Here is a 16,586-nt window from a genome sequence, read left to right as displayed (position 1 = left end):
CTTCCCAGTGACATTTGCATTGCCCAGCAGCCAGCAGGTAGGTTTAAAGGAGCACAGGGCACGGGCTGCCTGCGGGAGGTCCCTGCCCTGCAGTAAGGAAGGAAAGACAACAGACAGGCAGCTAACCATATAAACAGGCACTGCCTGGGCGGAAGTCTTTGTTAACTGCTGTGAGAATGAAGATGTTTCCTCTTACTGGGAACGTGAGTTTACTCCATATTCTTACAGAAGCTGAGAATAACTGGAGCCTGAGAAGTAAGATTTTGGCCAAAGCGATTCAGTCTCCTGGCATTAGCATTTCTGGAGGAGGGACACACCTGTGAGTGGCCCCCTTGCTGGACAGTACAGCACTGCTTGCAGGTACTCCAGAGCTGAGGATACTGACCATCCTACACAAGCTCTCCTGAATTACTACTGTCTTAATGTCAGAGGTTTCACCTGTTCTTCTGTGTGGGTCTTAGAAGACTGTAACACCATACATAAGCTTTGATACAGCACTGCCATCCAGAGAGGAGAATTTGCCATGTCTGCTGGAACCTTTCCCAAGCTGCCTTCACTTCCTCACAAGAATTCTTTTGATTGAGGACTGTGGCATGCACAATGTGCTTTTGTATACCTTGCAAGAGGGAAGGCTTTCAAAAGCATGGAAGGTCTCTACTGTAAACTCTGTAAAATGGATGAAAATACAGCTCCATACCAGAAATTACCAAAAACTGCTTTATTCCTGTTAATGAGGAGATAGTTCAGCACTAAACACAGGTAAGTGAGGGTCAGAGACAGTAATATGTAGATCTCTGCGAACTACATGCAGGCATAATGTTATTTCTTCTGATATTATGACAAGGTGAAAATATATGTTTTAATTTTAGCCTAGATTTATACTGTACTATTAGCAAAATATTTAAGTGTTGAACAGTAAGAAAAAGCCACAAAAAACCAAGGTACCCAAATCCTGATGCTGAAAATAATTTTGGCATATATAAAATCCAAACATTCGCACATTAACCCATCATTTTGTACTAACAGAGAGTAAAGGAAGAGGAAAAAAGGAAAACTGAAAGGCAGCATCACCCAAACAGAAAGCCTTGTGTGCCCCTGCAAGGAAAAGGACTAAGCTTACTAGTGGCACTTCCTTGGATGTAACTGCTGGTTGCACCCCACAGTATTTTGTAGAAAAACAGAACACAGTAACACCGAAAGCATGAAGACCAACACTATTTCCAAGCAAGTCAACATAGAGAAGAGCAGTCACAACGAGAATGAAAAGGTCTGAGGATGAAAAAAAGAAAGACTAGTATCAAATTGTTCCTGCTTTAGCCAACTGATACTTTCAGATTCTTAACCTTACTGGCTTGCTAACAAAGATTCTGCTATTTAGGAAGAAGTGGAATTGCTAAAATTGAACTAAGCAGCAGTACAGACAGAAAAATCTTCAACCAGTAAGATATCAGATGATCCAGATGAAGCTACCAAGAAACATCCCTCAGGTTGCTAAACTGTGACCAACACTTCTATAATTTTTTTAAAATTCTCCCAGATTGAGTGTGATTAATATTATCTTGAAAAAGGAGATGAAAGTATCAGCTAAGACAGTCAGCTTGAAGGCGTTGTGTTTGGACAGACTACAAATCTGCTCATCTTCAAAAAAACATCCAAATCTCTGAAAGCTTATCCGAAGCTCAATTTATCTCCAATTTTTCCATGTTCACTACAGTAAGACAATTAAGTTCTTTTGAAAAAAGGAGTACCTAGCAGGACATGAAAAAGCCTCTAATGTAGACTGAATTTAGTATTATATATTTCAGTACAAAATAATGTAAAATAATAAAATTCATTAGCAGATGTTTGATTTTAGTTATGAATTTAAGCACAACACAAATACTAATGAATTATATTCTCTTCCATTATAAATGACCTGCATTTGCTTTCTGTGTTACTGAGCTTTCTAGAAAAAGGTTAGTCTTCTGCTAGCTACACATTAGAGCTCTTTCTCACATTTCTCAGAAAATAAACTTTGTACACTGACAGGTGAAGACTCAAGCATGTACCAGGCTGCCAAATTCAATCAGGCAGAACTATAAGCAGCCTCCCTTCAGGGCTGTTTCTTTGAATTAAAAGTTTGCAGAGGTCAACAACCTTTCTGCCCCAGGTTTTGTTGTAAGCTGAGGAGGTTTTATACCAGCCTGTCAGCCTACTCAACTGGAAGTTATTAGTGCTCTCTGCTACAAAAGAAACCCAACTCAAGCCTTAAGCATATTATAGGGTTAACAACTGTTGGGGAATCCCACAAATGAAATTAGCCAACGTGCAAAACCAAAAGAAATCTATCATCAGTATCAATTCAAACCACTTACAGATTGCTAAAACATCAATTGAATTACAGCCCTCAGTTTCAACAAAAACACAGTTGGTTTTTTAACTATATTTAGATGAGGGCTGTAATTATCATCTGGACTAACATAGCTACATTTTATACAAAGTCATTTAAACAGACAATTCACTCATACCTGTTACCTGAAAAGTAAGGCTATATTGTTCATGTTTTCCATATTTTCATAACAGTAAAAATTTCACATACAGCAAGTTGAAGAGTTTCTTTCTTTTCCTTCTTAAAATCATCAGCAAGAAATAGATTTTCTTAAACCATTCTAGACATCTCCATCCCACCCCTGAAGGAAACTTAATCATGCCTATAACCCATTCTCAAGGAGTACCTGTATCTTCCCACACTAATGATGAATAGCAACCCAGCAGAACTTACAGAAAGGGAGAATAGGCACCCTCTTCTTTGGACTTTGTGAATAAAACCACTGCTGAAACTGAAAGTTGCAAACTGAGCCAAAACAAGTTGTTTAAGCCCATCCTTCAAGGGAACTTAACTCAGAAGTATGCTAAGCTTTCCAAACAAAGTACTTTTTTTAGTTCTTGCAACTGGGGGAAAAAAGAGTACTCCTGTTCAAATCGACAAAGCACACCCATTAACTGTCATTCCAACTATTCTGGACATCACTGAGAATCAATTTTTCCTAGGAATACAGGACAGATACTTACACAGCCTCCAGCAAGGATCTCTGCAGGGAGTGGAATGGAACCATCTTTCTTAGTAAATTTGTCTCTGACAAAGTCATTAACCTAATAAAGATACAATATATTACACACTATTTTAAGGTATTTTTCCTCCTTACTAATACATATCAAGTACATTTGTAGCCATATATATTAGAATGCTTGTAAGTGGTCATCTTTCACACATTTTAGGAAATAAATCCTGTGCATGTTAACAAACAAAAGGATGCCAGGGAGGAGAAAAAAAAAAAAAAAAAGATACGTACAGTTAGCTTAATAGCCTTTTCTGGAGCAACACCTATCAGCTGTGGTAACAAGCCTATAGAAACAAAGACATCATAAGGCAACATTATCTTCCTAATAGAAAAACTAGTATTTTATAAGTGCTGTTCAGAAATGCCTTTCTGCACAAGGGACATCCTTTGAGGTGGGAGGCATTTAAGTATGGGATGCTGCTAGAGCACTGCACATTCCTACAAGTACGATTTTATATTACAATTATCTGTTGAAAATTATAATGAAATGTGTGACCAGATCTGCCTTCCTCAACCAAGTCAAGCCTGATGCTGCTGCTGTACAGAAGGAAAAAAGTTTAATGACCAAACATATACCTTGGATATGTCTACTACATAAGTGTTTGTTTGACTTTTTTAGCCCCTTAGCATCATTTCCCATAAAGCTTGCAATCACTTTTTAAAATAGGATAGTAATTGTGAGATATACACATGACTATGATAAATTATCAACTCACTTCTACTTGACTCATTAACCTGAGTTTTCTGAAGACTCGAGTCAACTAAGGGTATGAAGGATTTTCTCTTGTTCAGTTCAACATGGTAGCATGAACTTCTTTAAATCCTATTAGTAGTAAGCATTTTTTATCTCACTAAAAAGAGGTATTAGTGGACAGAAACCAATTCTGGCAAGGTCCTTGCTATGGGAAAATAGCTACTATCAACATGAACTGTCATTTGAAAATCGCACATACACTTTTCTAGGAACTAATAGGTTTAAGAAAAAAATCAGTAGATGGCAGTCTTAACTTCCCACAACACATTATAACAGCATCTATTATTTTTAAATCAGTTTTCTCCACAGTCATTCTGGCACATGTATAGATCATAAAACTTAAAAAGAAAGGGTTTTTTACTAGATATGGTCAAATCCCAATGTTATTCCATGGTTATGGAATATCATTTTGTCAAAAGTGTTTGCCAGTTAACTAACTAAAAACCTCACAGCAACAAAACTGCATCAATGCTGCTTTCCACTATTCGTTAAGTATAAAGAAATCATAGCTAAAAATGTTAAATGTTCAGAATTCCCAAAAGTACTCAGTCTGCAGAATTTTTACACTACTTCCTTAAAAGGAAGCTCAAAACAAAGGTACCTTAATAGAAAGTGCAGCAGTTAATATATGCAGTGTAGGGTTTTCTTCCAACATAGTACTTTCTGTGCGATTTACAGACTTACTATGCTGAGGAAAGGTAGTTATTAAATACAAAGAAAGGTTGACAGGAACAAAAAGAAATGGTGCCCTCCCAGCCTGAATTTCTGATCTACCATGAAAAGACAATCTGGTTCTGCAATGCCTACACTTAAAAAAACCAAAACCACCAGACAAAACACCACAAGACAATCCCCCCACTCCCTTTACGTAGCTGAACTCACTGGGCACCCACATTTGGTGTGCCAGAGAACCTGGGACTCTGCATGGTCTAGTGAGGGACCTGAGAAGAAACTTCATTAGCTCTGAAGGTGGATGTCAAGACTCAAAAGAGTCTTTATTTTCTTGACCAAAAATTCTAAGTTTTTATTTAGAATTATAACATTTCCAGTTTGTGTTCAGTTCTATTTTTTAAAGTGCGGTAAACAACTATATTGTACCATTATATTATGGTATAGATGCAGTTATATTACAATACAATTAGCATAATCTAGCTCAGGAATATAAGAAGCCAGTAACAGACCCACAGCCAACTCCGTAAGTGTTTCTGCTGTTTAGTTTAACATACTTCCAACAGACCATCCAAATCTCTGAGTCCAAATCTTAGTAACATGCTGACCATTAACTGTAACATTTTCAAAACAACTACATGAACTTCTTATCCTAAGCAATCTTGAAGACAATTATTAAACAGGCTATTAAAAAGTTTAGCAAACTGACATTCTTTCAAACAAGAACTTTCTTTTCAAGTGTAAACCACTGCTTTTAACTCATCAATGGAATCATCCTTGATTTCAAAGTGTTTGTGAAAGGTCAGAAAACAAAAATAAAATAACAAATTATTTTAGATGCTGCTGTGCAAAAATGGGGCAGGGAGGGCAAGAGAAAGAAAACAGTACTGTAGAACAGCACTGAAGAATCAGTCTCACAGATGTAACTCAAGGAGTATTTGCTTTTGTGAAAGATATAGCATCCAAAAAAGAAAACAATTTACCAGTAAGACGTAATTTACACAGACTACAGCTATTTCATCAACTTTGCACCAACATATTCCTTCCCTTACTTACTTTCATAGCAAAATCCTGCAAGACTACAAAACACTCTTTAGCCAGAACCCACAGACTTTCACAGGCAAAAACTTCTTAGATACTGTCCATAAAGGACACTGTCCAGTGTCTTCACTGACAGAAAACATCACAAAGCAGAACAAAATGCTGTAGCCATCACATAAGTGAGTGACTTTGCTGCAGCTAAAGAAACAGGTGTGCCAATTAATAAATACTTTGTTCATCCTTATGATAATTGTGAACTTCATAAAGTTATGTGAAATTACAATTAAAAATAGAGAATTCAATTAAGTATCTATTTCAGAGGGCTGGTAAGCATTTACCCTGCATGTAAATCACCAATGTGATTAAAACTCTTTCAGAATCTTCCAAGATAAAACAAGATATGATAGCTTTCAGCCTAACTGATAAAAAGCTGAATTCTTAATCTGTATCTTAGCGTTTTGTTCTTTAAATTACAGTTTTCTGAGTTCCACTGGTGATATTTTCAAGTAAAATAGAGCAACATAATTCAACAGCAGAATGCAACTTCTGTTCACCAGACAAAATTATAAAACAAGTCCCACTACCTGCAAAAGTATGAGGCATATGATCTGGCATCCAACTTACAGATACATTTCAAAATTACTGTCTTTTGTCTCTTAACAAAAAATATTTGCTGTAAAATCAATCTTTATTCCTCAGATGCTAATCTGCTCCTGATGTCTGACCCCAGCCAAAAGTTGCAATCCTTACTTTGTGAGGTTACAATTATGTCCTCAACACTTACAGCCCAAAAATTAGGTCTTTAAACAACTTAAGCAGCAAGGAGCAAATCAGCAATAGCAACAAAAAAAGCCCAGTTTTTCCCAGCAATTGTTTATGAAGAAGGGTGCACAATGGAAGATAAATACTGAGCTCAGAAATGAACGCAAAATTAGACATGCTATCAAGTATCCTGGTTTTCCCATAGGAAACTAGCTGTTGGGGTATTAAAATAAAAAAAGGGGGCAGAAAATTACTGACTTTTTTTTTTTTTAATTCACTTACCTCTGTAAAGACCAAAAAAGCCTTCAAAACGCAAAACCTTTTTGAAGCAGTCAAAGCTGTTTTTATACATCAACTCCCCTATGACTGAACCTGTGGAGCGCTGATTCTGCATACGAGTTTTCACCAGGTCTATGGGATAGACTGCAGTAGCACCAACAGCTGTAAGAAAGCATTTGGAGTATTACTTCTGCAACATCATTGCTGGTGTAGTATATAATTATCAGGATGATTTTCTACAGCATTTATTTAAACACAAAGAATATATAAGCTGGTAAGACCTCTGATATGTTGGAAGTAAGAAAGAACATTAATGAAGGTTTAAAAAAAAAAGTCTCAAGGAGAACGAATTACATTGTTACATAAAACAAGGTGTGTAGAATGAACACCTATCTGAATTACCACTAAGGAAATTTGTTACTGGTGCAGTTTCAAAGAACTGTGGAGAGATTCTAGAAGCCAAGTGATAAGGAATGAAAGGGAATAGCAGAACCAAAATGGTTCCAGCATCCAATTTTACACATGTATAACCAAAACATCCACCTTAGATGAGATCAATTAGTCTGGTAAAACAGTGTTAAATTAACCCAAGCTTGAAAACAGGAAGCAGAAATATTACTCACCTCCAGCAACTGAGCCTAAAGTGAACCTGTAAGCTGACTCAGCTATTTGGAGCCAAATAGGTCTGCTTAATTCTCCAAAAGATTGCTGTGTGAGAGGAAAAAAAAAAGAAAAAAAGCTTGAAAATCTGCACAGGAAAAAAAAGGCATCTGTGAATTGCTTTTATAATGTTACAGAAAGAATCTGGTAAAAACTGGTAGCTTTATGTTGAGGAGGAAGAAATAAAAATAATTACTTGATAATGTCTATTGTGCCTAATGAATGAGGCATATTTTTCAAATACTCCTTTCAGAAAATATTCCTTACATATTCCTAGTTGTGCCAAAACCAGCACACTGGTATAACTGAAACAATGATGTTCAAGAAAAAGGAGACAGAAACTCTAAACAACTTTGCTATTTTCTATTCTGTTGCCTTTGTATTTGTAAGGCATGGAACTCCCTTTCAAGTCAAATAAAACTCAGTATCTCTAAAGGAGTTCACAGAATATCTCACAGACAGGCTCTATCAGCACAGGACACATTTTAAGATTACACACCCATTAATGCATAGCATAAACATGAGATTTCATGTCTTCAAAACAAGCAAAATATTAATTATTCCTAAAAGTATTCTCCACAAGACTTTTTCAGGCAGTTGCTAATTTAGAGAGTAACACTGACCTCACTCCTTTCAATTACATACACTATTATAAATGTGTTAAGTGTTCTAAATAATATAGTCTGCACAGAAAATATCTGCAGAGACTCATATTATTAAATGGCTATTAGAAACAAGGTAACTGATTCACAAGATGTATTCACAAACTTGCACTATAAAGTATGCAAGACAGGCTGAATTTTCTTCCAAGCATAAGACCAGTAGAGAAGAATTGATATTATGCAGTATAACTTGCCTGCGCTATCTAAGGGGCCAAGATATTAACTGGTAAATTCCACAGCAAAGCAGATACTAAAGTCCATTTTCCAAACACAAACCTGTTTTTCCTAAAAGTACCCTGTATTGTTAGCAGATGTGCTGCTGACAGCACAGCTGGAATGTCTACAGACTCCAGACTGATGCAGATTAGGAATTTTCACTAAGACTACCACACACACACTTCTCAGCTCCCTCACCAAGGCTACCCAGCCAAGGCACGTTCAGCTCACTGAAGCACCACAGGAAGACAGCGCCTACCTCAGCACAAGCTACTCTGTTTGGATGGGTGTTACACGGGATGTGCAAAAACCTGCCTGTATTGCATAAGGCTACACAGCATATACACAATATAGGAGAAAAGCCTATGAGGTCAAGATGAGATCATTACCTTTAAAAAACCATGGATTATATTTTATACCATTTTTCCACAAAATAAAAAGGTACAGCTAAACCCACTTCCCTCCACAAGACATTCTCCTCCCCCACAATACAGCTTAACAGACAAGAATAGAGAAATTCTAGGTAGCACCAAAATTACACACTGCACATGCGGACCAGCATAAAAAAAGCATAAATCAAATGTACTGTACTCCCTTTACAAGCAATAGAAGCAATAAATCCAAAGAATATCCTCACTATTGTAGAGCCACTATGATTTTCTATTAAAAAAAAACCACACACAAAACCCCCCAAAGGATAATAAAAACAAAATAACCACAAAAATAAATTCTAAAATTCAGATATATTTCTTTTGATTCATGTAAATAAAAGACACACGCAATAATATACCCCAAAAAGCTTTAGAAGCAGAACTAGCTCTTCATTCCACTGATATTTTCTCCTAGTTTAGCACACCTGCTGCCTTTCAGCTGGTTTAAGATTATTCTTTTTTTTCAAAGCTTCACACGATTCTCATCAAAATCCGATCATTGCATTTAGACATCAATCTTAGCGAATGCATGACTGAATGTTAAAAATCAAATTCTTTCTGAAGGAAATGTCACTTTTATATTATTAAATAAGTGTTCACAAAGTTTTCAGTTTACTTGTGTGTTCAGATGGATATGTAAATGAATGTAATTAATGCTATAGCTTTCAAATCATGAATATTTATAAAGAGAAAATTACTGTAGCTGTCATCCCCATAGGATATTCAGCTGCTAAGCTTTAAAAAAATCTTACACAATGAAAAAAAATTGACAATAAAGTAAATATGGTTGAAAGCAGGCTAATTTTCATTTCTACCAAATCTATATAGAGTGATTTTATGCAAAAATTTATATTTTTCTTTACAAAGGGATTTTAAAATCATATAAAACTGATTACAGAATTAGTTTCATTTCCCAGGAACAGCTGGACTGCACTGGGATGATATTTCTCTTCATGAACAGATATCTTTCATTTCGTCAATACACTTAACTTACTGTTAATATAGCATTCACTTAGGATAAGGTCTAATAAAAGACTGTTCCTTATAAACTAAATAAAATAAAATTATTTTGTTTTCTGGTGTCTGGTTTTAACACAGAATGTAGAATAAGATGAAAATATAATGTATTACTTCAAGAGTGTGAAAAGAGTATATTCTGTTGTAGTGATGAGTGAAACTTTTATCAGTGAGCTTGTTTTAAAAGAGTGCCAAGCTACAAAGGTAGCTCTCAAAAGTAAAATATGTCAGTATTTTTTTCTACTCAGACAGGTGAGTACTAAGACACTGATTAAAACCAAAACTGGTAGTGGAATGTCATTACCAAACTTCATCAAAAATACTTAATAGCCTGGATAAACGTTGTATGCACATTTCTGGGTCATTCCCTTCCATCATTCTTGTCATCAGGAATCCATAGGAAGACCATTAGCACTAAGTAGGTTTTGGACATGTATTGGCTCAGATATGCTTAATTGCCTAAGGACAACCAAGCACAAAAGAGCAGTGACATAAAGAACAGAGCAGACACTGTGTTTCAGACTAATTTGTTTGAAAGAGAACCAAATTATCAAATTCAGCTCTAGTAACAATAACTAAAACAATGTAAGTTAAACACCTGCATAACATTTGGTCCTAAATCTTTAGTTCTTACAGCTAAACTGTAATGAGCCACTGAGGTAAGAAACAATTTATATTCAACATCCAACTGCACGGCCTGGAACTCCTATGCTGTACTATACATGTGTAATGTTTATTAAGGATGCTATGATAAAAGCAAAGCTAGCAAACATAAATGTAAAGTTCTGGTGAAATAAAGAGTTAACATTCTATCGCAATATTTTTCATCTTCTAATTCTACCTTTTTTACTACCTGTATTGAGTTTGTGAGGCAAAGTCAGGGGCGGGGGATACAGAGGTAGCTTCTGTGAGAAGCTGCTAGAAGCTTCCCTCATGTTGACAGAGCCAATGCCAACTGGCTCCAGGACAGACCCGCCGCTGGCCAAGGCCGTGTCCATCAGTGTCAGTGGTAACACCTCTGGGATAACGTATTTAAGAAGGCGGAAAAAACCCTGAGCAATGGCAGCTGGAGAGAGCAGTGAGAACGTGTGAGAGAAACAACTCTGCAGGTACAAAGGTCACTGAAGGAGCAGGAGGACGTGCTGCAGGCACTGGAGTAGAGATTCCCCTGCAGCCTGTGGTGCAGACCACGATGCAACAGCTGTGCCCCTGTGGCCCATGAGTGTCCACAGTGGAGCAGAGATCCACCTGCAGACCCTGTAGGACCCCACACAGGAATGTGTGGATGTGCTCCAAGGAGGCTGTGACCACATGGAGGATCCACGCAAATCTATTCCTGAAAGACTGCACCATGTGGAAGGGACCCACACTGGAGGAGTTTTTGACGAACTGGGGTCCATGGGAAGGACTCATTTTGGAGAAGTTCATGGAGAGCTATGTCCTGTGAAAAGCCTTCTCAGGAGTGAACAAATGCATTCACGGTAAGGAATCCAAGTATCCATACATGCTCATATCTGAACAGGCCATTCGGACATCTCATACCCTGTTTAGACACATACAGTGTCTAACAGCCTGCCCCATTTCTATCCTTACAGCAATACACCCAGCATGTTTCACTTGTCAGGAATCTGTTTAAAGTGCATTATTCCTACTTTTCATTTGCAAGTACATCTAAACATTCACTCAGTTTCAATTATTTTTTTTTTCTACCCACCTGCCTCTGGAGTTCTGCCAGGTTGTAAGGTAATGCACCTTCAGCCAGTGGTGCTATTCTCTCAATATCTGCCAAAGTTAAGCGCCTGTACACAAGGCAGAGAAAAGCAAATCACGATTAGATAAAGCATCAAACATATTCAGTACAGTATTCCTGGCCACACCCCACAAGCTACATCTGAGTTTCAAAAAAGACACTTGTCACTTGAATGCACACCTAAGAAGTCTGCTACACTGCATTAAAGTGTGCTTGGAGATGAAGGGAGCACAGATTATTCAGAAGTTAAGTTCTTCATTACTAGTAATAAGAAATATAATACACAAATTAAACTACTTCTAGCTATTTCTACCTAAGATTTTGCATGCATTAAAGATCTACACAAAACATCAACCAGTGCATTGTAGCCTTTTAGGAGTACTGTATTTTGCTACTTCATATGTGTACCTATAATACAACAATTAATAATTGTGCTTGACATACACAACTCGCTTACAAAACCCATGCACACAACAAAATCAGTTTACATTGAATAAATTACTGTAACAAAATATAATGGAACACAAAACCTTTTAAAATTAAGACAAATATAAGAGGCCACACAGGAAACACAAAAATGATGATTGCAAAATGATAAAATTCATGATTATGTTACCCAGTAACACTGTATAAATCCGTAAGTTGGTAGAGAATATCTATTTCCAGTGGTGTAATTTGTCCAAAGTGGATTGCAGAGTGTGTAAATTCCTCTGGATTTAAAAAGGAAAGAGAAATACAATAATTGTGTTATTTATCGAATTGCCTCTTTGAATCCTTTCAAATAACTTTAATATCATAAAAATGAAGTCTATCACCAAGAAGCAAGATCCAAAATGCAAAGGGAAAAGGATCTTTAGGAGAACATCTATCCTAAAACAGGCCTTCCCAACACAGATCAAGTCTGACTCCACAACTCTGACTTATGGTAAGTATTCACCAAAGACAACAAGAATCCTCAAATTAGCAAGCTTAATAAAATGACACCCACAATTTGTGATTCTTGCTTCTGAAGTTCTGCAAAACAGAACAGAACAGAATAATGGTCCATTATTCACAACTTTAAGGACAACTGACTCTATTCCCATCACGTCCAGACTTCTTCCTCTGCTAGCTCTGAATGAGCCCAAGCTTAGGTATTCATCTGGTGAAATTACACAACATGTTCATGACATAATTGGCAACTTGCAGCTAACAAGTCTGAGCAGTGAAAACACAGCAGACCTTTTTCTCAATACAAATCCAAGCAAGATGTATTTATGCCTCTGTACCCAAAAACATTGCTAGGCAGTTTGTTAGCACAATTTGGAGGATGAGGAAAGATATTTTATGCTTTCCTCTAGGGAAAAATATGCAGAGCATATAAGCTAAACAAAGAAGAAGAAAAAAAATAAAAAGAACTTGGCATGCTTTTTGCCATACAATGGTTTGGCGGATCTCATCCATACAAGTAGTAAAATTGGTGGTAAAATCTGTCATAAAATGGCTACGAAAGCAATCTGCTTATGTATGTGTCAAGACTGAAATATGGCAACCTTTCACATGCACAGCCATTTGTTATATACTAACTAGCATAATCTATATATAAAACTACTCAGATTTTCAAACTTAACCCATTCCACTACATTCCCTAGGAACTTCCTACCTCTAAGCAACAATGCATCTCTTTCAAGGAGTTGTAAAATCCTCAGTATTATACTGACTTGCAGTTACTCATTCAAACTAGTAAGGCCAACACAACTCCTGCCAGAACCTTCTCCTTAATGAGCTAATTGAAAGTACTTACTACCCTGTGAGGATGAAAATCACCCACAGCTAAAAAAACACTTTCCCAGTGGCAATAACCTCACTTCTGACTCACCTTAAACCATCTGCATCACCAATTACAAAATGGACAGAATTAAAAAATTAATAAAATGTAGGAAATATACCTTACCTTTTGTGACTTCAACATCTCTTCTTGTACCTGCTATATTACTGTATATCTTCCTAACAAGATCCATGTTATTCAAAAGGGCATTAAATGCATTGAAAAAGGAGAAGCTGACCTGATGTGAAACAGTCCCACCAGCTACCTTTAAAAATTAAATGAAAACAGTTAAGTGCCTTAAGCACTTTTACATCATCTTATTACAATTACAGAAACATTCATTTCAGCAAATTATGAAAGAATTAAAGATATCTTTCTATTCCTGTAACTTTTAAGATATTTTTAATAGAAACATGAGGGGAGAATTATTAGACAGGATACTATTTTTGTGGTAAGGATTAAACACTAGGAAACGATTAGGAAATAATCATATAAGTAGATTATTATTCAGGTTATCTGATAGACACATTAAAAGTGTCACTGAGTAATTTTCTAAAACAGAAATGCATGCAAATGCAAATTCCTTTAGATAAAGGGACTGACTTCTTGCATCACATACACCAATGACCATTTACTTCAAAGTCCAAAGTTAGTAGATACTATAAATTTTATGGAAGATAGTATGCCTTATGAGTAAGACAAGGCAAGATTTATAGGTAAGATAGTAAGATAAAAATTATTACTTGATCTTTTATATAAATTTCATTCTTATGTAATTTTCATACTACATATTTTCAGATTATAACTTGTATGTCATTACTTTACCTACAGATCTTGCCAAACTATCAGAGCTGTAACCATTCTACCTCTAGAATCTACATACTGATTTTCCAAATTCTGATCTGAAAAAGAAAAGAATGCAAGAGTACATAAAAGGACAAAACTGTAAGTAGTCTCCAGCTCCTGAGATGTCATATACAGAAATATAAAAACTGGATGCTTTTGCCCTAGATGACTTCCATTGGATTTGGTGATTTTAAGGGTCTTTTCCTTCATGGTTCTACAATTCTATGATTCCTCCTGTACCAAGTCATTTGCCCTGCTCTAGTGAAAAGTAAAGCAGACTAACTCAAACTGCTTCCAATGGCACTTTAGACATGTAAACCAGATTGCCAACCTTTTCACTACTGCAGCCAAGGAATGCTGCTATGTTTCCCCTGTCCACTTTATTACAAAGCTGATACTCCAGCACCAAGGCAGTGAGTGATAAACAAGTAGAAGACAAAGTCAGAGAGAAGCAGTACTATCTTCAAACATCACAGCTACTAAACACTGAATTCAAGGCACTTTTGGTTAACACTTACTGAAACTAAATTTTCTTCTACAAACGGAGTTAGCATATGGGAGCGAATGGTAACCATGATTTCATTGAAGTCCAGCCCAGTTATCAGACCACTTTTATTTTTGTCCTTCAATGCAAAGGCTTGTCTTGCATGTTCTGACTGCAGCTCCTAGAATGAATATTCAGAGATACCAGATTAGAAGCAAATTCTGCAACTCATTGTTCACAAAACTTTCACTAATTTCATATTCTTATGCTCCATTAGGTCTGGGCACATAGACAATAGCACAACTACAGTTTAAAACTTCAAGGCCAGCTCAACTAAAATAAGAAGTCTGCATACTGATTCTATCCACAGATTCATTCCTCTGTCAAAGAAAAGCCTCAATTTAACTGTAAGGAAATATGCACTTTCACTAAATCATTTGAGAAATGAACTTCACACACCCATGTCCTGCCTGCTATCTATTCCTAATTAAATACTTAACTGCTAGAAAAACTTCTAATACTGATCTTGAAGATGCAAAGTGAGCTGATCTCTCACACATCCAAGATGAAGTATGACTGGGCTATTATATACTAACTCATTGGAAAGTACTTGAAAATAAACAGGAGGACAGTGAAAATGATATAATATGGATTTAGATTGCCCCAAACAGCTATCTCCCATAATGTCACAAATCGTCACTCATTTCAGACAATTTAAAACTCCTATACAGACTGTAAAAACCTTCATACAAAGATCACTGTGGTAACCTAACCTCAAGATAATAATGATAGTTGTAAATTCTATGTCCAGAAAAAGTTGTTTCCTTTTATTCAAGCAAACAATAAAGCACATTCAGCTGTCATTCAGACCTCTAGAAGCTGCGAAAAAAATAACCACATTCTGACAGACAATAAGAAGAGGGCAAACCATCTAGCTTCTATCACCTTTACAGTAATTTCTCAGCTCTCATAACCTCATGATCAAGGTTTTCTAGATCAGGGTACAACAAACTTGCTCTGATCCAAGTCTCCAACCCTAAAAGATGGCGTTAGACCAAATGAGAAAAACAATTGTATCTAAAAGGAAGCATAAAAATATCCAGTTTGTGTACATACTGAAATTACTGCAACCCATACCAGTCTGCCCTACTAAGGGTTTTTATCATATGATGACAATAAGAAGCTACTGTATCTTACATGGCAGTATCTTGGGGAAAAAAATCATAAACCCAGAATAGATATTTATCACTCTGCTCTGAGTTCCCAACAAACCATTTTGGAAGCAGGTGCAGAGGAGGGCCATAAAAATGACAGCGGACTGCAGCACCTCCACTATGAGAAAAGGCTCGGAGCTGGGGCTGTTTGGCCTGGAGAGGAAAAGAAAACAGAAGGCTCCTGGGAGACCTTATTGCAGCCTTTCAATACTTACAGGCGGCTTGTAAGAAAGATGGCAACAAGGGTTTTTAGTAGGGCCTGCTGTGACAGGACAAGGGGTAATGATTTTAAACCAAATGAGGATGGTAAAGCAATGCAACAGGTTGCCCAGAGAGGTGGTAAATGCTTCATTCCTAGAAACACTCAAGGTCAGGTTGAACAGAGCTCTGAGCAACCTGATCTAGTTGAAGACATCCCTGCGGATTTCAGGGGGGTTGGACTAGATGACCTTTAAAGGTCCCTTACAACCCAAAATATTCTGTGATCCTATGAGGTATTTTTATCTTGGACAGTAATTACAGATTACGTCAAAGCACATCTATCACTCCTTACTTTTAAGACACTACATACAAAACTTTTATTGCATGAAGGGAGCTCTAGAAGTGCATAATCTATTTTTCTTCACGTCTACTAGACAGGCAATTGTAAGTTACATCACAAGGTGGTCACTGTATGTTAATTTATGGAATTCAGTGCCATTACCAACAACTCTGTGAACTTCTTTTCCATGAGCTACAGTGTAAATTTCTGCTACTTTGCTCTTTCTCTATCCTTTCTAGATGACATTTTCCTCTTCTTCCTTCTAGTATAATGTTCAATTCATAACATGTTTTAACTGTAACTTTTTGTCTTAGCATAAAGCGCAGTTCAACAAGTGAAATTCTTTAAAGCC

The 16,586-nt window shown here is 36.7% G+C and overlaps 1 protein-coding gene across 2 annotated transcripts in view; it reads right to left on the bottom strand.

Moving 5' to 3' along the window:
• SLC25A12 (solute carrier family 25 member 12) overlaps nucleotides 1–16,586 on the bottom strand; it is a 46,513-nt gene that overhangs the window by 10,742 nt on the left and 19,185 nt on the right. For both annotated transcript variants that reach the window (XR_007204786.1, XM_048309549.1), the window contains exons 6-13: nucleotides 14,514–14,660; nucleotides 13,276–13,414; nucleotides 11,959–12,052; nucleotides 11,307–11,391; nucleotides 7,230–7,314; nucleotides 6,610–6,768; nucleotides 3,333–3,385; nucleotides 3,052–3,132 (exon numbers count right to left, since the gene is read on the bottom strand). Coding sequence is in view for 1 of the 2 variants with exons in the window: in XM_048309549.1 (XP_048165506.1) it covers nucleotides 3,052–3,132; nucleotides 3,333–3,385; nucleotides 6,610–6,768; nucleotides 7,230–7,314; nucleotides 11,307–11,391; nucleotides 11,959–12,052; nucleotides 13,276–13,414; nucleotides 14,514–14,660 (843 nt within the window). In the remaining variant the exon portion in view is untranslated. The remainder of the gene's footprint in view (nucleotides 1–3,051; nucleotides 3,133–3,332; nucleotides 3,386–6,609; nucleotides 6,769–7,229; nucleotides 7,315–11,306; nucleotides 11,392–11,958; nucleotides 12,053–13,275; nucleotides 13,415–14,513; nucleotides 14,661–16,586) is intronic.

The sequence above is a fragment of the Corvus hawaiiensis genome, chromosome 7 (assembly GCF_020740725.1).
Source record: "Corvus hawaiiensis isolate bCorHaw1 chromosome 7, bCorHaw1.pri.cur, whole genome shotgun sequence".
Classification (NCBI taxonomy): Eukaryota; Metazoa; Chordata; class Aves; order Passeriformes; family Corvidae; genus Corvus; species Corvus hawaiiensis.
Note: the sequence above shows the minus strand (reverse complement) of the source record. Positions and strands in the feature narration are given on the sequence as shown.